The sequence below is a fragment of the Gadus chalcogrammus genome, chromosome 6 (genome assembly GCF_026213295.1).
Source record: "Gadus chalcogrammus isolate NIFS_2021 chromosome 6, NIFS_Gcha_1.0, whole genome shotgun sequence".
Classification (NCBI taxonomy): Eukaryota; Metazoa; Chordata; class Actinopteri; order Gadiformes; family Gadidae; genus Gadus; species Gadus chalcogrammus.
Window position 1 is genome coordinate 15,836,397 of NC_079417.1, and position 24,885 is coordinate 15,861,281.

At 45.0% G+C, this 24,885-nt stretch overlaps 1 protein-coding gene across 1 annotated transcript; it reads right to left on the reverse strand.

Annotated features, from left to right (window-relative positions):
* Window positions 1-1,372: 1,372 nt before the first annotated feature.
* Window positions 1,373-23,613, reverse strand: LOC130384742 (calcium-binding protein 7). Its single transcript, XM_056593064.1, has 6 exons — window positions 23,505-23,613; window positions 6,317-6,460; window positions 5,099-5,211; window positions 3,332-3,482; window positions 2,233-2,235; window positions 1,373-1,497 (listed from the first exon to the last, which is right to left on the reverse strand). Exons 1-6 carry the CDS (start codon window positions 23,611-23,613, stop codon window positions 1,373-1,375), a joined length of 645 nt encoding a protein of 214 aa, XP_056449039.1.
* Window positions 23,614-24,885: the final 1,272 nt, after the last annotated feature.

Here is a 24,885-nt window from a genome sequence, read left to right on the forward strand (position 1 = left end):
TTGGCTACACATCTTTTATATTTTTTCATTCAGAGCTTTCTGTGACGTCTATTTTACAAACATGTATTGCTTGTTAGCAATGAATAAAAAAAAAATATCTACTGAAAATTACAAATACATTCCAACAAAATGTGCATCCTTACTTTCTGAAAAGATCGAAGCGAATGCATATTCTAGAAATAACCATGAACTACGAGATGTTGTCGCATCCTGGGCAGCGAGAGAAGTCCCTAGATGCACAGTGAAGCGAAGACCCTGGCTGGACGTTTCAACCCCCCAATAATCACCGAGCGCTTCCACAGCCCCTCCCCCGTTACCCTCCCATGATACACTTTAATCGTGACTTATGATCGAACAACCCCAGCCCCCCCTTATTGTGTCACATGTCATCGGTCACAGTTTGTCATTATTAAGTGGTTCTGGAAACAGCTCTCATTAACACAGTATTATTCATGAATAATAAACATTGATTAAACTTCTACAAATGTGTTAAGACCACTGTTCACATCCATGCATTTCATGCATAGATGACGGTCCACAGAGACCGCGTCGGGGGGCTGACGACTTATAGAGGGACACTGAACGCCATAGACCCCTCCCCCGCCTCAACACATTGACGCCCGTTGCTCGGAGATGAGGCGCTCACCCGAGACACCCAAGACGGCTTGTATGATCCAGCGCCGTGATAGGCTTGTCTTGAGCGTCACCGGGGTTACGACATCGGTTCCCCTTCCACAGGGGTTGCTCTCGCCGTTGTGTTGAATGTTGAACGCCCCCCCCCCCCCCCCCACTCCCTGGGTTCAATGACGTCATCCGGATCTGAACGTTTAGTAATACATTACAGAGACAGGACCCCCCCACCGTGGTGCAGGGGACACGTGCACAGCTGGAGACTTGGCACATCGCTTTCCACAGTTGACAACCGGACTTAACTTTACACAGTACTTGGGTGGCCGCACACACACACAATTATATTCGCACACAAATGAGCGCACACACTCACACACACACACACACACACACACACACACAACCACATACATAGCCTACGCACAGGCACGGTCATGCACACACAAACACATGCGCACCTAAACACACAACCAAACCCACGCACTCACATTTTGTCACAAACACACACGCAAACACCACAATGGGTAGCGCATGGAGGACGTATCACAGGACGATGAGGATATAGTATATTCTGAGGGGCTCTGTAAGTTGTCAGCGAGTCGCTGCAGCGATATCTTCTCCTGAAGACCCGAGGGCATCATCACCACTACAGTTTCGTGTCGGTTTTGTTTTGTGTGTTTTGTTCTCCACATGTGTTGCTGTTTTTTGTAGTGAGTCCAGGATCATCCTCAGCTCTCGAGTCCTACTTCATGCCGCTCCGGAGCACCTGATTGGCTGCGATCAGCATGACGCTGATGATGAAGGCGATTGCGAAGGCGCAGATCAGACTCTTCCGAACGCAGGTCTGCTTCACCGTCGGGCTGGAGCCTAGCGGGCAGAGGGGAGAACCAAGGTGAGGGGGGGGAAATGATCAAACGTCTGCTTAGTGCTGGAGCCTATTGGGCAGAGAGGAACCAAGGTGAGGGAGAAACAGAATCATACATCTGCTTCACCGTGGGGCTGGAGCCTGGTGGGAAGAGAGCATTATCATAATCAGACATTGTCTCCGGTCCAATTGAATCAAGTCTTACTGAACGGCTGACTGGGTAGGAGGAGTCTAGTCTAGTTTTGTCTCTCTAAATGAGAGACAAAACATCCCAGAATGAGGACGTTCACAAACACGAAGAATTCCAGGAATGATTGTTTTCACTGCTGATTCGGTACGCAAAATTGCGTTAAGATTACAATGGTGATGGAGCTTCACAAAGGAATGGACCGTAGCCCGATCATTTCCACAGGAAAGGAGCGGAGTAGACCACAGACGAGCGTTATCTAATTTTCTCGAAGGTGGCAGAATAAGCTCTTTGGAACCAATAAGGATGTTTATAACCGGGGCTTTATTAAGTTCTTGAAGCAGCCTGGCAATTGAGTTGGGGTAAATTGAGTCAAGATGAATTCATCCCGCCGCCCCCCCCCATCCCCCAGGTCTCCACTCCACAGGTTCTCTCTGTAATCCTTTTACAAGAATAACTTTTCTTTATCATTTTTTAACTTGTTTCTTAAACAAAAAAAAGTTAAGTTTATTCCAAATCATTTTTTCCTTAATTTTTTCCTGAACTGGACAGGCTTGACTTTGACCTGGGCCCTGCAATGATGTAATGTCAAAAGTGTTTTATTTATCAAATGCCCAGCATAATAGGGAAATTCCGAACAATTCAGTTCTTAGGACATGGAAGCATAAACTACGCAGTCGTAGAGAAATATAATAAACTATTAAACTATTAAATAAATATGAAGCATAACATTAGGAAACAACAAAACAGGTTGCAACAAAGGATGTAGAGAGATGGACAATGTATGGACCTGGGTCCAGGGTGTTGTCGTGGTCCCAACAGGACGGGTTTGGTCAACATACTTTTTCCCCGTACTGTCCACAGTCTAAGCTGTAGGCCTGATGAGGAGCGTGCCTAAAGCCTACCTGCTCCCTAATGACCTGTGAGTGAATTCACTGTATTTAAAAAACATGAGAATAAAGTAGCTTTGCAGTTAGTTGATGTGTGTTGGAACATGGTTCTATGTGTTTTGCATCTTCTGCGTGTTTCATGTGTTGTTCTGATTTCTGTGTGTTCCGCCTGTTCTATGTGTTTTGTTTGTTCTGTTTGTTTCATGTGTTCTGTGTGTTCCGCCTATTTTGCCTGCTCAGTGTGTTGTTTTGGTTCTGTGTGTTCTATATGTTCTGTGTTCTATGATCCATGGGTTCCGTGTGTTCTGTTTGTACTTCTGTGGTCCGTGCGTTGTTCTGTGTTCTGGGTGTTGTTCTGTGTTCGATGTGCTTTGTGAGTTCCGTGTGCTGTTCTGTGTTCTGTGTGTTGTTCTGTGTTCTATGTGTTCTTTGTGTTCTGTTACGTGTATTGTTCTGTGTTCTTTGTGTTCTATTTGTTCTGCGTGTTTTGTGTGTTCGGCATGTTTTGTCTGTTCTCTTTGTTCTGTGTGTTCTGAGTGTTCTGTGTGCTCTATGTGTTCTGTGTGCTCTGTGTGTTGTTCTGTGCTCTGTGCGCCCTGTGTGTTGTTCTTCGTTCTGTGTGGTGTCTGTGTTCTGTGTGTTCTGAGTGTTCTGCGAGTTCTGTGTGTTCCGTGTGTTCCGTGTGTTCCGTGTGTTCCGTGTGTTCCGTGTGTTCCGTGTGTTCCGTGTGTTCTGAACGTTTTGTCTGTTCTGTCTTACTGTCGATGTCCACCAGGCAGTCCTCGGGGTTCTGAATGTGGTTCTCCTCCGTCATGATGATGTTCTCGATGTCCTTCATGGTCAGGTGGTCGCAGAACGTGTCGTACAGCAGTCTCTTCAGCTCCTCCACGGTCAGCTTCTGCATGTCACACTGGGGGAACTCATGGTCGCACATGCAGATCCACAAACACACATGTGATCGCAAGCACACATGTACATACACACACAGGCGCATTCAATTACTTCCCAGAAGGATACTTCCATTTTAGAGCAATAGCAGGGCAAAGACACACTCTAACGTATATAGACACACACATTAACAGAGTCACACAAACACACACACACACACACACACACACACACACACACACACACACACACACACACACACACACACACACACACAAACACACCACACACACACACACACAAACACCACACACACCACACACACACGCACGCACGCACGCACACACACACACACACACACACACCACACACAACACACCACACACACACACACACACACAAGACACACACAAACACACACAAAGACACACACACACACACACACACACACACACACACACACACACACACACACACACACCACACACACACACAAACACACAAACACACACACACACACACACACCACACACACACACACACACACACACACACACACACACACACAAAGACACACACACACACACACACACACACACACACACACACACACACACACACACACACACACACACACACACACACACCACACACACACACACACACACACACACATACATACACCACTGATGTGAATAATGGTTCTGTGTGGTTGAATGAATAATGCAGGATACAAATAGAATTTAAGTTCATCCCAAGGACCCAAGTTATTAATATTTTTTCTGAAACAACCAATGTATTGATGTCTTCTTTCACAATTTAAGCTTAAGGACAGAAACACATTCTAATAAACCCATCACCAATACCACGTGTAACAATTTCACAACAAACACGGTTATCGTGTTTGATCGAGCCCCACAATCAACAGTACAACCATACATTTTTTTTCCCATCTTTCTTTCCCGGTTGCACCATGTACTTTACGGTTGCAACAGTCTGCCCGCTGATCCATCTCACTTTCCTTCTGTGTTTTGCTTTGTGTCTTAACGCCTGCTGTCTGCTCCTCGTTATGGCCGGGGTCGTTATCACAGCCCTGTTCTGACGGATCTTGCACGCCGTCGAACAGGAGGCTTTAACCTATACATTCCATTACGTTGTCACGGTGAGCAGGTAATTATCTCAGCAAACTGTCACCAAAGGAGATCCTATCTGTTGACGTGCTAATTTAGGTTAATGCACAAATGATATCGAAGGGTGTCCCCGCAGGATAGCTATTCTGAAATCTTCTTGAAGAAAAAAAATAAAATCTTCTTTAGAGAAGAATTGGTGCAAAACTGGCTGTGAAAAGGCTGCATGGATCCCCCCCCCAGCAACGACACCTCACTGATACACGCCCTCCTCCCTGCGCTTCACTAAATGTTTCTTTGAATATTGAAAACGATCAATGTTCACACAAGGATGTCGTCCTTATGAGTCGTCATTGGGGATTGAAGCTTGCCCGTGGGACAGTGTGTGGGGCACATTGCGTTTATCACTGCGTCAGCATTTCACCTCGTTAGACTCTGATGACTCCGGTACTCCCTCTGCTCTTACTGCCCTTGCGTTGGCTATTACGTAGTTGCACAGTCTGGTGATTACCTTCCAGAAGACCGAATCAAAGTCGGTGCCGTTGAACTTATCTGGCAGCCCTCCCGCTGTCAGCTTGGGTCCCAGGAGGGTCACAAACTCTTCAAAGTCAACTTGTCCGTCTCCTGTGAGGGAGCAGGAGAGCAGCTGTGAATCATCGGTCGTTGTGGAGGCACAGCACAAGTTGTGTTTTGTTTAATCGGTTGTGGTTATACAATGTGTACCCGATGGTTCAAGGATAATCCGCTTGTTATTAAAGTAGAACTTACCCCTTAATGTACATTGTTATGTTTAATTCACTGTTTCCTCAAGAGAATCTTAAACCTGTTCTAAACCTGTGTGTGTGTGTGTGTGTGTGTGTGTGTGTGTGTGTGTGTGTGTGTGTGTGTGTGTGTGTGTGTGTGTGTGTGTGTGTGTGTGTGTGTGTGTGTGTGTGTGTGTGTGTTTCAAAAATGTATTGATTTTCCCACGCTGCTCTGAAATGGTGGGAGAATGCAATTTAGAGGAAATGAATGTGAAACTGAAGAAAAGGAGTTAGGAGTAAAAAGTGATGGAGCTGCTGTATTTCCTGAGCTAGTAATTCATTTGATCTACAAGTCGATACTAGTACTGTGCCAGTGTGTAGATTTAGTTTAGTGTAAGAGTTAGTTTCCGTGTGTGTGTGTTTTGCAGTGTAAGGGGTGTGAGTGTGTGTTGCAGTGTCCGGTTTGTGTTCCAGTGTCCGGTGTGTGGTGCAGCGTGTGTGTTGAATTGTGTGAGCGTGTGTGTGTTGCGGTGTGTAGAGTGTGCGTGTGTGTTGCATTGTTAAATGTGTTTGTGCTGGTGTGTGCGCGTAGGTCTGTGTGTGTGTGTGTGTGTGTCTGTGTGCGTGTGTGTGTGTGTGTGTGTGTGTGTGTGTGTTGCAGTGTAAGGTGTGTGTGTGTGTTTCAGTGTAAGGTATGTGTCTGTATGTTGCAGTGTAAGTTGGCAGTGTGTGTGTGTTGCAATGTAAGGTGTGTGTGTGTGTGTTCTAGAGTGTGATGCAGTGTAAGGTCTCTGTGTGTGTTGCAGTGTGTGATGCAGTGTAAGGTGTGTGTGTGTGTGTGTTGTAGTGTGTGATGCAGTGTAAGGTGTCTGTGTGTGTTGCAGTGTGTGTTGCAGTGTAAGGTGTGTGTGTGTGTTGTAGTGTGTGCTGCAGTGTAAGGTGTGTGTGTGTTGCAGTGTGTGCTGCAGTGTAAGGTGGGCCCTCACCGTCCATATCCAGCCTCTGGATGATGACCTCAAGCTCCACCTCGTTGGGCATGTAGCCCAGCGAGCGCATGGCCATGCCCAGCTCCTGCTTGGAGATGAAGCCATTCCCGTCCCGGTCGAACACCTTGAAGGCCTCGCGGATCTCTGCACAGCACACACACACACACACACACACACACACACACACACACACACACACACACACACACACACACACACACACACACACACACACACACACACACACACACACACACACACACACGCACAAACACACACAGACACAGGTTACATATATATGAACAAATGTTATACACGCTTGTATACGTCATTTAGTAGGAAAATATCTGCTAACACACAGATTGACAAAAAACAGAAGCATGCGGTCAAAAAAACAGAAGGGTGCACACACACAGACATACGCACAAGTGCACAACAGAAGAACACAACACACACACACACACACATAAATGCACAAAAGAAGAACACAACACACACACATACACACAAATGAACAACAGAAGACCACAACACATACACACACACACACACACACACACACACACACACACACACACACACACACACACACACACACACACACACACACACACACACCACACACACACACACACACACACACACACACATACACACACACACACAAACACACACCCACACACACACATAAATGTATAAATGAAGACCACATCCAATTTTATTCACAGAGGAAACACACACAAACAACCTTTCACACACAAACACACACACACACACAGTGAGGAGGGCATGTGAAGAGGAGGGCATGTGAAGAGGGAGCCGCTCAGCGCTCCACAGAGACTCTTGTTTTGCCGCATCAATGGCTGAGTCATCGCGGTACGGGGGCTGCATGATATGGTGCAGGACAACAGCTCTCCCTCCACCACAGCGGACATGGCGGAGGGATGTGGTCGGCGCTACACACTCCCCGTACATCACACCTCGAATCACTCTCAAACACGGAGAAATGAAACACGCAAAGAGGCATGTGGACGGACAGCGAATCACAGCCGACGAGGCTAGAACATCATGAGGTTGGATTCTGCAGTGCGTATCACCATGTGTCATGTGCCTATGAGGCTGCTGGATTGAAAAATGGGTCGGTTTCCACTTCCAAACATGACTCTACTTACAACATGCAAACATCACTATAACTGAAATTCAAGCATTACTATTATACGTATGTCTTCAAACATCACTGTAACTGACATTCAAGCATTACTGTTCTTATTTATTCAAACATCACTCTAGCTCTAAATTCAAACATTTGTCCGACTTAACATTCAAACAATGCTCTGAATGAACACACAAACAATACTCCAACTGAATTCATTGATAAACCTATTTTATTGTCTATTGTTCTATTGTCAATATCTACGATCATATTAACAGCACACCTTTGCCAGAGTAACCCATATCAATACAAATATTATTCATGACCTAACTGCCAGTTTCATATAAATTCATAAATATATAAATGAAACAGTGTCCATGACCTTTCTGCTGAGTTTAAACCCCATGACTTGCGAAATAATTTCAGGAGACAAAGGGATCTTTAACACCCGAATCTCTCTCTTCTGTTTCCCTCTGGTTCTAATATATATTACATTACTTTATTATTGTCTTCCTCTTAGAATTCCTTCTGCCCTACGTTTGAAAACTGCCCAAGCCCATACCCTGGTTGCCACCACGACACCACTCACAAATCCCTTCATTTATATGCACTCCTTCTCCTATTTAAGTTCCTGCATTGAGCCACATACTAATGTGACATTAGACAATTAACATACAAAGTCTCAGCGCGACAAGGCTTAACCATGTCTATGTGTTAAGCACACACCATCTCCAGAAGTCACGTTGTTGGATCTTGTGTTTAGCTGGAAACAGATACTGAAAATACTCCATGAGAATCTTAATGTGAGATTCTTCTGTGGAGTTTAGGGAAATTAGCGTAGCGTTTTACATTAGCCCCTTAGCGCAGGGATAAAAAACACATTGCTATTCATACGAAAACATAAGCGTTATCACAACATATATATATATCAATGTTTACCTCTGCCATATGTACACCAAATAAATCATTCACCAGACAAGAGGGAAGCTTCCTCCGAATGTGTTACTTCAGCCTTCACTACATAGCACTGAAACATTTTGAAAGAAAATGTTTTGACATATATTACAGTTTCATCATTGGACGTAGCCCCGAGCCTGAATCTACAGACCGACAGACAAAACACAACGCGTTATGAATGATGGTATTCAATGTGTTTTGGTCCCTGTTTATAAAATAGGTTTCCAGGCGTGGAGGACATAGTGTTGTTGAACCCAAGCCACCTCATCACAAAGAAATCCATCCACAGTGATGGGTTATACCTGCCAATCACGCAAAGCAATGGATTACAACACGCCGTCCAATTTATTACAAAGTTATAATAATACACTGACCAGGGAATTCCATGAAGCCATTTCTCACAACAAAGCTATTACCCGAAGGTCTTTTGGGACCAAGCCCCCAGGTGTAAATAATGAAGAAATATATATATAGATGTGTGTGTATGTTTTCGGGGGGTTTTGCTGGGTGTTTGGGTGAGCCTGGTGCTTAGGGAAAGCAATCCACCGGTGTCCACCTGAGCCAGTCTGCTCCCAGACCTGGGCTCCCTGGCTCAGTGATTAAAAGAACACCTGTGCCACATCCCAGGCAGCACAACCAAGAACCCACCGTGGAATAGGGGGCTAGGGCAATGCCAGAAAGCGCTTCCCTCTCTGAAGCTTGATTTACTGATGACAGGCCATGGTCACTGCCAAACGCAGAGGGTCCACTGTGTCCGACATCAGACATCAGACATCAGACATCAGACATCAGACATCAGACTGCGTTTTGGAGTGCCACGAAACACAGAAGCACCTTTACCCTAGAATGTTAACAGTGAACTGTTTTATTTACGTATTGCATGGACGCCATTCTGCCAATCACAACAGCAGACTGTAGAATCAGACACAGCGAAGCCATGACAAATGCACAGCAATCCCTTATAATAAAAGTCTTTGCTGCATGGTTGATTCTGACATCATCCTTGCACGGGTGACTTAACACAACACGTGTGATGTTGTTCGTTTAATTCAACTATTTGGACCCCATGTAGATGCACTGCAGTTCCTCTGTATGTTAATTTCAAATCTCCCTCTCCCTCTCCCTCTCTCTCTTCCCTTTTTTTCTGTCCCTCCTTCTCTCTTTGTATCTGCCTCTTTCTCCCTCCATCTCTCCACAACTCTCCCTCTCTCTCTCCATCCTTCTCCCTCTCTTTATCCCTCCATCTCCCTCTCTACAAATCTCTCTCCTTATCTTGTTCTCTCCCTCTCTCCCTATTTTTCTCTTGCTCAATCTCGGTCTCTCTCTCTCTTGTCTGAACCCTTCCTATGATTTTCTTTGATGTTCTAAATGTCCTGAATGGACTTCAAGGAAGGCCCACAGGACTCATGGGACGCCATCTGACAGATTTCTAAAAAAGAGGGAGAAAGAAGGACAGACAGGAAGAGAGATAGAGAGAGAACAAGAGCGAGAGAGAGTCACACAAACACACAAACACAGTCATAGACACACACACACACACACACACACACACACACACAAACACACATACAGAAAGAGAGACAAAAAGAGGGAGAGAGACAGAGACAAACACAGAGAGACAGGGACACAGAGAAACAGAGAAAAGGAGAGAGGCAAACTCACAGACAGACGGACAGAAGGAAAGACAGTAGGGCTGTTAGATTAGAAAAAATCATAATCACGATAATTTTTGTCAATATTGAAACCAGGATTCAAACGATTATTTTTGAGTTTGAAATCATGATGTATTTGTTCAGCATGTCTCTCCCAATAAACACTTTGCAACTGAGTGCTTTGACATTTCGCCTTAAAAAAATACACAAAATGGTCAAATAGAAAATGTTCGAATCCAAAACAATGTACAGACATGTCGTATGACGCTAAAATAGAAATCGCAATCAAATTTTGTTAATCCCAGCCCTAAAAGACAGACAGACAAACAGATTAGAAAAATGTATAAATGCATGAGTTTTATAGGATAGATATAGAAGAGAACTGAATGGACATTTACATTTTCTGCCTTGGTTGGAAATGTGCTTTTGGCCAACATTAAGAACAGCCACCATCTGATGACACACAAACAACTTGCATGAAGTGCGCTGCAGTGCTCCCTCACAGTGAAACGATAGTGGGACTTCAGCTGAACAATTGAGATCCTCATCTCTGGTAAATGCCCATTTGAGGGATCCCACGGCTCCCCAATGTGTTAAGTCCACGTCGACCTTATTCTTAAACTGTCTCTGGAGAAGACTTGTTTGTCTGTATGTGAAGTGGATTGTGCTCCGTCGCTAACTATGTCGCTGAGCAAAACAAGAAGACTGTTTGAATGCTAAATGCACATGTAAGGAAGATGCATTGCTCCACAGAGACCTCCAACAGAGAGGCAGACACCCTTTATGTATGGACTCATATTGGCCCCCTGGGTCATATATCGTCTCATTCTTGCTACCACACTAAGATTCTTTGCATCCACACGGCTAATTCCGAGGTCATGGGTATGATGGGATGTAATCTCAAGAGTCAGACTGTACTCTTCTATATCTATTGGGGCTTCTTTAGATCTGTAGCCATAGTGTGATTACATCATTCACACTCCTCACTCACTCGTTAGGTAAGAGCCTAATGAAGATCCACTGAGCACATTCAATCCCTTTTACTGGTGTGTGTGTGTGTTTGTGTGTGTGTGTGTGTGTGTGTGTGTGTGTGTGTGTGTGTGTGTGTGTGTGTGTGTGTGTGTGTGTGTGTGTGTGTGTGCGCGTGCGTGTGTGCGTGCGTGCGTGTGTGCGTGCGCTTGTGTGTACTGTGCATGTGTGCATGTTTGCATGTGTGTGTGTGTGTGTGCATGTTTGTGTTTCTGTTGGAGCTTGCGTGCGTACGTATACGATTTTGGGTGAGTGCGTGCGTGCATGCGTGCGTGCATGTGTGCGTGTATTTGTGTGTGTATGGTTGTGTGTGCGTGCACTCTACCTCGGTGCACTACCTCTAAGCATTAATCCAGCTCTAGCTGCAAAGGGCCTAGAAGGGTATTCAGGGGCCAGGAAGTTCTTTATACCGAGGAAACCTTTCTTGGATCACTTGGTAGATATTCATTTTCCAGACAGTACCTTGGGCCTCAAAGGAACAAGATATAACAAAAGCTACAACAGAGGATCAGTAACCCCTTTTGAAGAAAAGAGGCACCACCAATAATAATTTATTAATGATTAATGATTTATCAAGAATAAAAGCCTTTGCAGCAGGTATAAGCTGACTGGGTTGAGGCGCGAATGGCAGCAGGGAGAAAATAAAATACTTTCTTGTCAGTTCAGTTTTTTTCTTCATTCAAACCTCTTTTCTCAGGTTTGAATGAACAAATTCTCCCCGTCAGTCAAATCACTAAAGCTGTCCCAAGATTACGAGAGAAAAATGGCTCAAAAAACTGTGTGTAAAAGGTTAAGCTGCAGAGAGGAGGAATGGCTGTTGTCACTTCTATACCTGAGATGAACCAGGAAGCTTAACGTTAAAGTGAGACGCTGCGGTCGCTAACTGAGATGACCCTGGAAGATTACATTTACAGCGTGACACTGTGATAGCTTCTATACCTGAGATTACCCTGGAAGATTAAAGTTACAGCGTGACACTGTGATAGCTTCTATACCTGAGATTACCCTCGAAGATTAAAGTTACAGTGTGACACTGTGATAGCTTCTATACCTGAGATTACCCTGGAAGATTAACATTGCAGTGAGATGATGCGTCTGTCCATTTTCTTCTTCGTCAGTAAAATAGAGGCTGCAGTTTCTGTCTCCGTTCCTTCGCCTACATTAAGAGCCGAACCGATATTCCTGCAGCAGAGAACCCAAATAGAGGTCAGATGTGGAGAAAAAAACATCAGAAGCCTCCGCATTGCATTACAAGCAACCAACCAATCCCTGCTCAGCTTCTCTTCCTCAGTGGGCTGGACACGGTTCATATTCTGCAATTCTATATTAATCTTAGAGGGTCATTTATTTTGTTTGGTTTGGAGGACAATCGAAGACACCTTAGAGTCTACAATTGTCGCTCCAAACACATCGCACCTCATTTCTAAAATCGAAATGGAAATACATGTCTTCACTCCCGCTCCCCCCGCTGGCGGCCGGGCCCCCAGGCGGTAGTGGAATACAGAGCTTGGTTCTCAATCAAATGCCAATTCAACAGGGTGAAGAACATGGCCGGCTTACACAAGTGGACTTCTTGAGACACTGCTTTCTGGGGAGGTGAAGGACACGGCCGGTGTGATGAGCATGCTGGCTGTTCGACAGTGTGCATGTAGAGTGTCTGATTACCGTGTTGACTGAGACGCACCAGATTAATAACACACACAAGCACAAACACACACACACACGCACGCACGCACGCACGCACGCACACACACACACACACACACACACACACACACACACACACACACACACACACACACACAAACAAAATACCAAATATATCTTATGCACTATGTTATACATAAAACTGATCCCTTTATACAACTATATAACATGAGAAACACAATTTACTCAATGATGACTTCAGTCTCCTGACCGGACTCAGTGTTTTGAAGCCAAACATCAATAAGGGTCTTAACCAGTCTAAGCATGATTGCACGGTTAGAGAAAAGTTTTAACTTAAGAAAGTTACTTTCCCATTAAAACAACCAGAGCCAAGTTCCACTTGATCAATGATGATGACATGGATCAATACAGTGATTGATCTCATGTCTCCCCGCAGGACTATTGACTATTGGCGGTAAGTGTGGACTAGAATTCTAAACAAAGCATTGTTGAAACGTATAAGTCATGAACTGAGAATGATGTGACCGTAGAATCAGGATATTGGTCTAATTTAAGGGTAGGTACATTGGAAACTTTAGGAACACAAATTCCAGTATATTCTAGTTGGGATGAAGCAGAATGGTGTTTGATTTTGATAAAATTCTCAAAAAGGCTGACAGGGCAAAATGGTACCATATTCTCAAAAGAAAGACAAATGTTTTTGTCTTTAAAGTACACCCCTTATTGATGTGATATACCAGTAAAATTAATCTCTAAGGGAATCTGTTATTGTTTGTTGGGTTGTTTTGCAGACTCTTCATATTGGTACTACTGGCCCTAAGAGGCGGAGAGTGAAACCTGGTTATCCTTGAGACTGCTGAAGTCCAGGCTACATCGTGACTAGACTATTCATCTGACCTCAATTATGCATCAGAATGTTTTTAACACCCTGGGAACAACAAACCTACTTAAGAAGAATTTCTCACGAAAAAAAAGCCGAAAGCTTTTAATTTGAAAGGAGTAATGTTATACCACCAGGTGTGAGTGTGATTAGCCTTACAAGCCGTTTCGAAAATCGGCCCCATATGACATCACTAGTGGGTGTGTCCACCTAGATCTGTGCTGGATAGATGAGCAACGTTTACTTCAGTCCACTGGGTAGGCTGGTAGACTGATCTGGTGGTATAATATGTCTCCTTTAATGCTATTTTTCCAGACTGTGAATTCATCAATGCACCTTCATCAAAACACCTGATATAGAAATTGTTCAAATCATAAAAATAAACAACCTGAACTGTATAACATATCCTTTTACCTCAAATAAAATGAATCAATTTGAATCGTGAATCATCTTGCGTGACATCACACAAAACACCCACCAAAAAGAGCAGGAAGGCAAGCCTTTCCCAGGCAGAAATACATTTCAGAGTACAATTTTTTTCTGGTTTCAGTGTCCATTAAAACTTCAACGAGCCCTACCTCCCCATACAACGATGGAACATCCTCCATCTCTCTCCTCTGCAACCACAGATCTAATTACTGTTCTTATTACCACATCATATTTCAAGGACCATCTACACTGAGCTGAGTGGGCCATGCTGAAATTGGCATGGCAAGTTGGAAGAGAGGACCCTGCTACACTTTGAGGGAGGGAGGGAGAGAGAGAGAGAGAGAAGGAGAGAGAGAGAGAGAGAGAGAGAGAGAGAGAGAGAGAGAGAGAGAGAGAGAGAGAGAGAGAGAGAGAGAGAGAGAGAGAGAGAGAGAGAGAGTGAAGAGGAGAGAAGAGAGAGAGAGAGAGAGAGAGAGAGAGAGAGAGAGAGAGAGAGAGAGAGAGAGAGAGAAAGAGAGAAGAGAGAGAGAGAGAGAGGAGAGAGAGAAGGAGAGAGAGAAGGAGAGAGAGAGAGAGAACAAGAGAGAGAGAGAGAAAAGAGAGAGAGAGAGAGAGTGACAGAGAGAGAGAGAGAGAGAGAGAGAGAGAGAGAGAGAGAGAGAGAGAGAGAGAGGAGAGAGAGAGAGAGAGAGAGAGAGAGAGAGAGAGAGAGAGAGAGAGAAGGAGAGAGAGAGACAAAGAGAGAGAGAGACAAAGAGAGAGAGAGAGAGAGTGAGAGAGAGAGAGAGAGAGAGAGAGGAGAGAGAGAGAGAGAGAGAGAGAGATAAAGATCGAGAGAGAGATAAAGAGCCAGAGAGAGAGGGCATGAGAGGGAGATAGAGAAAGAGCCAGAGAGAGAGAGAGAAAGAGAGAGATAAAGAGCCAGAGAGAGAGGGAGAGAGAGTGGTAGAGAGAGAGATATATAACGTGCGTTGCAATGACTCTGAAACCCTTTTATTGTAATTCGAAATCCATACACGTGTTAATGTTTACATTAATGTGAAGAACATGCAAACTGAAATTATATTTAAGAAAATGTACCCAATTAAGTGTTTAAAAAGGAGAAATTCCTTAGTTAATAATGACTAATGAACACTAGTTTCATCACTCTTTGTCTATAAAGAAACAATTTATACATAGCATCACGCCACTGATTCAGACTCTGGAGATCTAGCCTCATTTTTCACCAGCAGAACAGGAAAACAGCGATGTCAAAACTGCTGTCAAAGTCACAAACACTTTTAATACCACATAGGCCAAGTCCATTATTATCAGCTCGCAATAGAGCAACAGTATGGCTCCAGAAGGGAAAATCCAATTAATATTCTGCATAGAGGTTTTGATTATGCCATAATGTCGTAACCATGCAAAGTATTCTTACCATAAGCACTTGTATACCGACGATTCTAACGATGGTATATGCTCCTGTAGAAGCCACAAGTTAAAGAAAGGTTTTAAGAAACATGTTTTCTACCCAAAATCCTAAAGTGTAACATGACATCTTTGATTGGGGGAGCTCGCTGTTGGAAACATTTATCGCACCTGCGAAAGTCAAGTGGTCGATAGCTGCTGCCACTGAGGTCGATCGCTTAGCGCAGCAATCATGATTGCCCTTAGGTTAATGGAAATGTAGAGAGTGGTTGTTAGAGAAGTAGAGGAATTGAGCTCTACATGTTGAAAAATAAGTTGATATAGAATATAATATAGCACTAGCAGTGCTATTTACGATTTGATGAGATCGATTCAGAAATGCTGAAATACTTTGGATGTGAAGGGACTGTCTAGGTTGACACGCCTCTTCAACATTGTGTGGGAGTCTGGGACAGTGCCAAAGGAGTGGCAATCCGGAGTGATGGTTCCCCTGTTCAAAAAGGGGGACCAGAGAGTGTGTGACAATTACCGGGGTATCACACTACTCAGCCTCCCTGTTCCAGTCTAATCCAAGTTGCTGGAAAGGAGGGTTCGGCCGATAGTCGAACCTCAGGTGGAAGAGGAACAATGCAGATTCCACCCCTGACGTGGAACCATAGAGCAGCTCTTGACTCTGGCAAGGATCGTGGAGGGCTCCTTGGAGTATGCCCATGCGGTCTTCATGTGTTCTGTGGATTTGGAGAAGGCGTACCACTGTAGGAGACATGTTGGAGGTGCTGCGAGAGTATGGGGTGAGGGGGTCACTCCTCAGGGCCATCCAATCTCCGTACTCCCAAAACGAGAGCTGTTTCTGCGTTTTTGGCAGTTGGTCGGATATGTTCCCGTTGGGTGTTGGCCTCCGCCATGGCTGCGCATTTTCACCAATCCTGTTTGAGGCATATTCATGGTGGGGAGTGTTTGCAGTTTGGTGTGCTGAGGATCTCATCCCTGCTTTTTGCAGATGATGTGGTCCTGATCGCATCATCGACCTGTGACCTTCAGCACTCACTGGATCGGTTCGCAGCCGATTGTGAAGCGGCTGGGCAGCCTACTCCGGGTAGGGAATGAGTCCTTTTCCCAAGTGAAGGAGTTCTTCAAGTACATCGGGGTCTTGTTCACGAGTCAGGGGACGATGGAGCGTGAGATTGGCCGGAGAATCAGAGCAGTGGGGGCGGTATCGCATTCGCTTTACCGCACAGACGAAAAGAGAGCTGAGCCGGAAGGCAAAGCTCTCAATCTACCAGTCAATCTTCGTTCCTACCCTCACCTATGGTCATGAAGGATGGGTTATGACCGAAAGAACGAGTTTGCGGTTACGAAATGGCGGCCGAAATGAGTTTTCACAGCAGGATGACTCACGTCTCCCTTTGAGATAGGGAGAGAAGCTTAGCCATCAGTGAAGAAATTGGATTAGAGCCACTACTCCTCTGCTTAGAAAGTAGTCCGTTTAGGTGGTTCATCTGGTAAGGATGCCCACTGGGCGCCTCCCTAGGGAGGTGCTCCAGGCACGACCAGTGAGAAGGAGACCTCGGGGAAGACCCAGGACTAGGTGGAGAGATTATATCTCAACACTGGCTTGGGAACGCCTCGGGATCCCCCCGTCAGAGCTGGTCAATGTGGCCCAGGAAAGGGAAGTCTGGGGCCCCCTGCTTGAGCTGCTGCCCCCGCGACCCGACCCCGGATAAGTGGCTGATGATGAGTGATGAGAGAGTGGGTGCCATTTAGTCATTTGGGTGGTATACAAGCTAGGAATACATAACGTTGAGTGATTACATTACTGTAATATGAAACTGAATTCACATGTATTAAAAACAGGTAACGTAGTTAACTTATATAATCATCGACCGTGTCTTAGCAACCACACTCGTTTGGAACCAGTAGAACCTAGAGCTATTAAGATAAGATTCTCTCTAAAAGGCTCTGGTAGAACCGGCATTGATTGACGCACATGTGGTGATTGCAGTCAGCAATGAAGGAACATATCATGTTGCTGACAACACTATATACACTATATGAAACAACTTTTATTCAAAATATAAACAATATAATAATGACCAAGGTTGTTGGGTTGGAAAAACTGCAATGATTTATGGGATGAGGAGTTCCTTCATTCGTTCACAAAATAATGTACAGTCTTGTACCTTTGCCATTCCTTCAGTTTTCCAATTTTCTTTCACCCCAAATCAAATGTTTTATGGTCACCACTAACTTGACAGATAATTGGCAGGATTGCATATTTACATTTTTTTGGAAATAACAACCTTCAGAAAAGTCAATAGAAAAATAGAGAAAATGTATGGAAATTTACTTCCGGAACTAGAGCTGTTGCGCTCTATGAACTAATACAGAGAGAGAGAGAGAGAGAGAGAGAGAGAGAGAGAGAGAGAGAGAGAGAGAGAGAGAGAGAGAGAGAGAGAGAGAGAGATGACTTCCCTGTCAGATGTTCACAAAGGTGTCTGAGACTGAAATAAGAGCAAACTGAACAAGAGACACCAACTGTTTGGCTGACGCTGCATCTTAAGTGGAGCTGTTGCATGGTGATGATGGTGCTGTTGGAAATGGGTGGAGATAGTGAAATGATGGGGGGTGATGACGATGGTGGTGGTAGAGGGGGATAAGGATGGAGAAGATGGAAGTGATGTTCGTCATGGCGGTAGTGGTGTAGTGAAGCTGATTTCTGAGGATGGGGTGGTGTTAATGATGGAGGGGAGGTGTAGTGGGGCTTTAGTGTTAAGTGGAAACGCAATGGCATTATTATGATAAAACCACAAGGCTAATTCTTTCATCGAAGTGACCTCTATCAACCAGTGTTTTCTTCCATCCAGTTCTGGTTTTAAGGATGAGAATCGCAATCGCAACAAGTCTGTGAACCGGAACAATGGGAGAACAGTTTTTACATGCACAAGGTAAAAACGTTCTAAAGGTTCTCTCCACCCTTTCATTGTTTTTTTATTTTTTGTTTCCAATGATGGGCAATCAGATCAAAAACAAATAGGCTAAAAAACAGTTTCTACCCCAGAGCTGTTATTTCTCTAAATAATGCAGAATTATAAATTATTGCATTATCATACCAATTTGACCTTTAAAATTGGCTGACATTCTAAAATATATACATTTGTTTGAGTTCTTTAACATTCCATATATATTTTTAAAAATAACCCTTTTCTAATTTAGCTTTTGTTTTAAAAAAACACTTATTTTGAGAGCCTCTACCCATAATTCGTTGCACTTTGTGCAATGACAATAAAAACATTCAGATTCAGATTCTGATTCTGATGTAAAATAAACCATAGATGCATTGTTTCGTGTCGCTGTTGCTGTATTATTCAAACCACTGGTGCTATTCACATTACAATTCAACTGTCAACACAGCTAAGAAATGTTGTATTGTCTTCAAACCATCTTCAGAGGAAATCTTCCAGACAGGAAGCTCACAGACCTCCCCGTTCAATTGCATCGCTCCATAATTGTCAAGTTATTTTTACATTCACCAAAAACTAAAATAAACAAATCATAGCGAATGCCGCACTTCTGCCCATGCTATTAGGAGACACTGGCTCCCACCATAGCTTGTCATTATGTTGTGTTTGGACGTCCACATCCTAGTAGCATACGCTTTTAAAACAGCATTAGTTGACCTCTTGCATGCACACACCCCCACAACTCCCACTACTCCTGCACTAGCTCTACGCTAGGTGCATAATGTCCTTTGTGCCAGGCAGATGCTGGCAGCTCAAAATATCTTCATTTGTATTCATCTTAGTATCTGCAGAGAAATGCTTGGTAACCCTCCCTCCCCCCCTCCCCTCTCCATCACCAACAACACCAGCACCACATGATGGTGTAACCTACACATCATCCTGTGGTGGAAACAAACAGGCCTCTAATGTCAACTCCCAGTGGGCAAACATTTTACTTTAGTAGATATTTTTAGATATTTTGAGGTTTTTCTCAGACAACCATCGTCTCTGTTAACATTACCTTTGGCATTGGACCTAAAACCACTGCTTATTGCTACTCTGCATGCATGCGTGTGTGTGTGTGTGTGTGTGTGCGTGCATGTGTGTACAAATGTGCATGAACGTGTGCATGTGCGTGCGTTTGCGCTTGCACGTTGAAGCACTCTGAAACGAAAAAAAGCTTATTATTTAGATGAACTATGAACTCCATCACTCATCACTCTCCATCACTCATCACTCTTCATCTGATACACACACACACACACACACACACACACACACACACACACACACACACACACACACACACACACACACACACACACACACACACACACACACACACACACACACACACTAAAAAGAGCCTTATGCGTTATGCCTTACTGCGGTTATCAAGCTTTAGAATAATTGCATATTTTCCCAATTACTGTATCTATCGTCTAACCGTGCTGCTGAGGGCTGTGTCCTGGTGTGTCCCAAAGGTAATTAAACAACACATCCTGGTCTCAGTGAACCATTAAGGTCTTCCACTTGATATTATATCAGGGTTTTCATGGAAGGAATATATATCAAATACGCACGCACGCACGCACGCACGCACGCACGCACGCACGCACGCACGCACGCACGCACGCACGCACGCACGCACACACACACACTAATATAGTTAAATACACTCACACACACAAACACGGACCCAGCAGTACATGCACACATTAGTTTTCTGTGTGACATCAGGCTCGTTCGCTGGTTAACCGGCAGATATGTTTGACATCATCCCCGTCCTCCACGGGCTCTCAGAAGATCACAAGCCATCACACGTGATGAGGAAAAGGGTCTGCTACCCCCCATCGTCCACCACGTCCACCACTCACACTCAAGACTGCGCCAATGCGCCCTGGACAGACATGTTGACATCTGAAGGCCACAGAGACCAGCGGTGTCTCATAAGTCCACAGGTAACCACATCCAACTTCAAAGTAATTTATCGCAACGTACTAAAATTACTTTTCTTTGTAAGATCGCACTGGTCTATGCACTGGTAAAATTTTAATTTATAGTGGTTCTTCATCATTGGTTTGCATCGCAGTACACAAACACTTTGGTGTGTCTCTTGTGTGGTCACCTTACGAGATTGTGCTGCCTATCCAGAAAAATGTACAACCACCTCAAAACCAGAAATGAAACCGAATCCACTCAGGGTATTTGTTATAAATAGGGCCACAAGGAAAATATTCGGAAAGGGTAAATCTGAAAAAATCTAGAAAAAATAAGATTAAGAAGGATAGGAGCTTGGCTCCCTGGCAGCACGCTATCATCCCGGATAGATCTCTCTGTGGACAAGTATATCTGATAGCAAGCTTCCACCCAACTGGAGAGGAAACACGGTTAAATGCAGATGTCGGAAATGCAATTTGATGTCCATTGAAATGGCCTAGCCTCGCTGCGCTACCGACACGGGGAGCTCCTCTGTCTCAGGTGTTGTTTTCAGAAAGAGGCAACCGCCACGAACAGGCATTGATGTACACACCAAACACAGATGACAGGTTCATGTAGACCTAGGCTTGGCTCTACCGCCGTCCCTGCCATGCATAAACGATAGCGGTAAGAGTTAGCATGCGTCAAAGTGGACTAAACTAGCAGCCCAGTTAGCAGTTTGAATGTATCAGAAATCGTATCCAGAAATGCCACGTTCCCATCTATTGGGAATTTAAACAATCCATCTTCTGGCCCTTCCCAACAGCTTGTGTAATAAATACCACAGCGAGCTTTCCTCATGACAAGTGTGTGTGTGTGTGTGTGTGTGTGTGTGTGTGTGTGTGTGTGTGGTGTGTGTGTGTGTGTGTGTGTGTGTGTGTGTGTGTGTGTGTGTGTGTGTGTGTGTGTGTGTGTGTGTGTGTGTGTGTGTGCGTGTGTGTGTGCGTGTGTGTGTGTGTGTGTGTGTGTGTGTGTGGTGTGTGTGTCACACGTAACGTTGCGTGGGAATGGAGTATCAGATGCCATGTCTGTTCCTTTCTGCTGCTGCAAAGTCTCCTCAACAGACAAACCCTCGCAGGTGCATCAGCTCCATAAGGACAGAGCTGCTGGGATGACTCATATTGTCCTACCCGCTTCATCGCCTCGACTACCTCAGTATATCACCCCTTCAGTCGGCTGATGTGTGTATCGGCGTGTTGGATACCGGACAGTAAAAATAGTCCTATTGGTCTCGCGTGTAGCCCACTGAACAACATGAAGCCAAGGTGAAACAAACACTGGAAACACAAACTGATTTTGATCGGAGAGCGAAACCGTTTTACCTGAAATAGACCGGATAACGATGTGAAAAGATAAAGAGAAATTTGGCTTTTCTCAGAAGGGGCCAGACCGATATAAATTGCCAACACAAATTTGTAGATCTGTACGTTCTCACGATGCTCTCTCGCGGGCTTCAAAGTGGTGGGCACCATGGTTTGACGACCCGCTACATGAGGGCCTGTAAAATTGTAGAGGTTAAGATGAAGCCTTACCCAGAGGCGGTTCTAGTTTACTTTACAACCCATCAACCTTTTGCCTTTTCACTTCTCCTATTCTATTCAAAGTTTGGTTCAACTTGAAGGAGAGCACCACAGGGTCTGCCTGTGAGGTGCAACGTCATTCACAAGAGAGAGCTGCAACAGGTAGGTCCACAGGTAACCATATCCAACGTCAAACCCTTTACAATCTCTAGGGATTATAATCATATCGCAACAAACTGACATTTCTTATTTTCGGTAAGAAGCACTGGTCTGTGTACCGGTACAATTATTGTTGCTTTTTTTTGTCGTGATTAACACTTGCGTGTGTCTCTTGTGGGACACCTTGACAGATTGTGTTGCCTATCCGGGCAAATCTAGAAACACCTCAAAAAACAAAATCAACCAGAATCCACTCAAGGCGCTACTTATAAACAGCATAGGTGACAAAGAGGATATTCAAAAAAAATGGTACATCTGAGAATAATAGCATAAAAGGATAAAAAATCTGAAAATAGGAGCATCGGCGATTCTAAAGATAGGATCCTGGCTCCTTGGCAGCGCTGGTTAATTTAAACATCTCTGAGGCCTGTGTGCTGCAGCGTCATTAAAGAGAGAGAGCTGCCACAGGTAGCCGCGGCCGTACCGGGGTGGGAACCAAGCACTGGAGCCGCTTCACGCTGCGGCCCAGAACCTTGGGGACCGGGGTGGTTCTGGGTTCATGCTCCTGGCGTGATGATGTGCAGATGACGCAGACTTGTGACGCCAAAGGCTTGAATAATTTGAGGCAATAGGGCAATGCATTTTGGGGGGTTTTGTTTACAAGTCAGTTTTTTTGGCTCATCGGATCATGACACGTGTATTTATTAGCAGTTTTGGGTGTTGTACAAATGTTCCGTAAGCAGCTGTATGTTATGCAATACATTCCGGTGGTGTTTTTATTTTGTATGGACCATTATCGGCATTAGCCTTCTACAAACCAGTTTCAGTCATTTCATGCAGAGAGGGTTTATATAAATCAGCATTTTGCCACGCAACAGGAGCTTGTCTAAAAGCAGAAACCAAGGTGAAATGTATGGAACAAATACACAAACCATGCAAGGAACTAGGATAGCAAGACAACTCGTTGTTAAATAAAAAGATCGAATTCGTAAGACTTGTTCTATACTTCCAGTGTCAACTCACGTATTACATTACTAGTAAGATGCTTATTAAACGTTCTCAAACAAGAACATCCTATATAATTACACAGCTACCTCCTTGTGCACTAGCAGCAGCGCTCCTCACGTGCCATGCGGTCGGCACAGGAGCAGCGCTGTCCAAGGTTCTGACCGCGCGCCTCTTCACATTCTTCCGCTTCGACAATAGACCAAAAGTGCTGCAGGAAGCACAACTTAACTTCACCGTGAATTAAAAATCATAGCGATACACATGACGTTAAATTAAAGCAGCGTCCATCTTCTACGCTGTATGGTGAAGTCTACTTCGGCAGTATTTAGCGCGCCACATCTCACCTTCCACCTCGTCTTCAGGCAGGTTGACGGGAGCGCTGTAGGAGAGGATGTCCGGGATGGTGCAGATCCCCCGATACATCAAAGTGGAGGTAACTGGATGCATCGGCATGATGGCGACCTTTGGCTGCTACCTTCATATAGAAATGGAAGAGAATATCCCCAGTCCCCTGCTGCCGATTAGTCGTGTCAGAGAGGGACTAGTCCATGGTTAGAGAGAGACTGGTTGAACGTGGCCAGGAGGGAGTAAGTGAGGCTCTACAGAAACGCGCAAAAACGATCTCGCAAACGAAAGAACTTCCCGCCTCGTCGATATTTTCGTGCGAATGTCCGCCTGCTGCCGACTGATCGGCTGCGCGTTTTTAAAGTCGCGCGCCGCTCAACAAACTACAGTCGAGCTCGACGTTACGGACGTCGTTTCAACCGACACGATCTCAGCATGTCAAGCGATCACCGCGCTTTTCCCTGCCGTCTCCGTTGTGGTCCGTGTCAACGTGAAACGTGCTTGCATTATGAGCCATTCGACGTGGGTTTAATTCCACCGTGTTGTTCCTCTCCGCGCGTCCACTTGTTGGATGCGTGCGCTCGTTTGGCGCACCGCGTCCATAGTCGACCCGGCGGCGTTAGAGTAAGGCTATAATCCAATGCGAGTGGCTGGCTATAGATGAACAAGGAAATAGAAAATGTGTTATCTTGGTCATTAAATATTTGGGGCGCGCTGAACAAACTCCCCCGCGGCCGCGGATTGGTGTCGAGTCCGGGGGCGCAACAGTTCTCCTTCCGCGCAGACGCGCACGGTGTGTTGTGTGTTGGGGAGGCTGCAGGTCTTGTGTTAGATCTTATATGTAACAGCCTCCTTTATCGCTCAAACCACGCCGTCTGAACGCGTGTAGGTGTCCTCTCCCTCCTCTGTCTCTCTCTCTTCTGGTCACATAAGCCTACAACTCTTTCTATATCAGTGACTCTCTCTTTTGCTCTCCCGCTCACTCTCGACACATAGGCCAACAAGTCTATCCCCCCCCCCCCCCAGTCTCTCTCTCTCTCTCTCTCTCTCTCTCTCTCTCTCCTCTCTCTCTCTCTCTCTCCCTCTCTCTCTCTCTCCTCTCTCTCTCTCTCTCTCTATCTCTCTCTCTCTCTCTCTCTCTCTCTCTCTCTCTCTCCTCCTCTCTCTCTCTCCTCTCTCTCGCTCTCTCCTCTCTCTCGCTCTCTCTCTCTCTCTCTCTCTCTCACTCTCTCCTCTCTCTCTCTCTCTCTCTCTTATTCACAGAGCGATCCCACCAGCGAGAGGTGTGATTAATGACCGCGAGGCGTGTACGTCTGATTTCCCCCCGGCATTCCGTCTAATAGAAATGAATACCGTATAACCGGGTTGCATAAATTATCC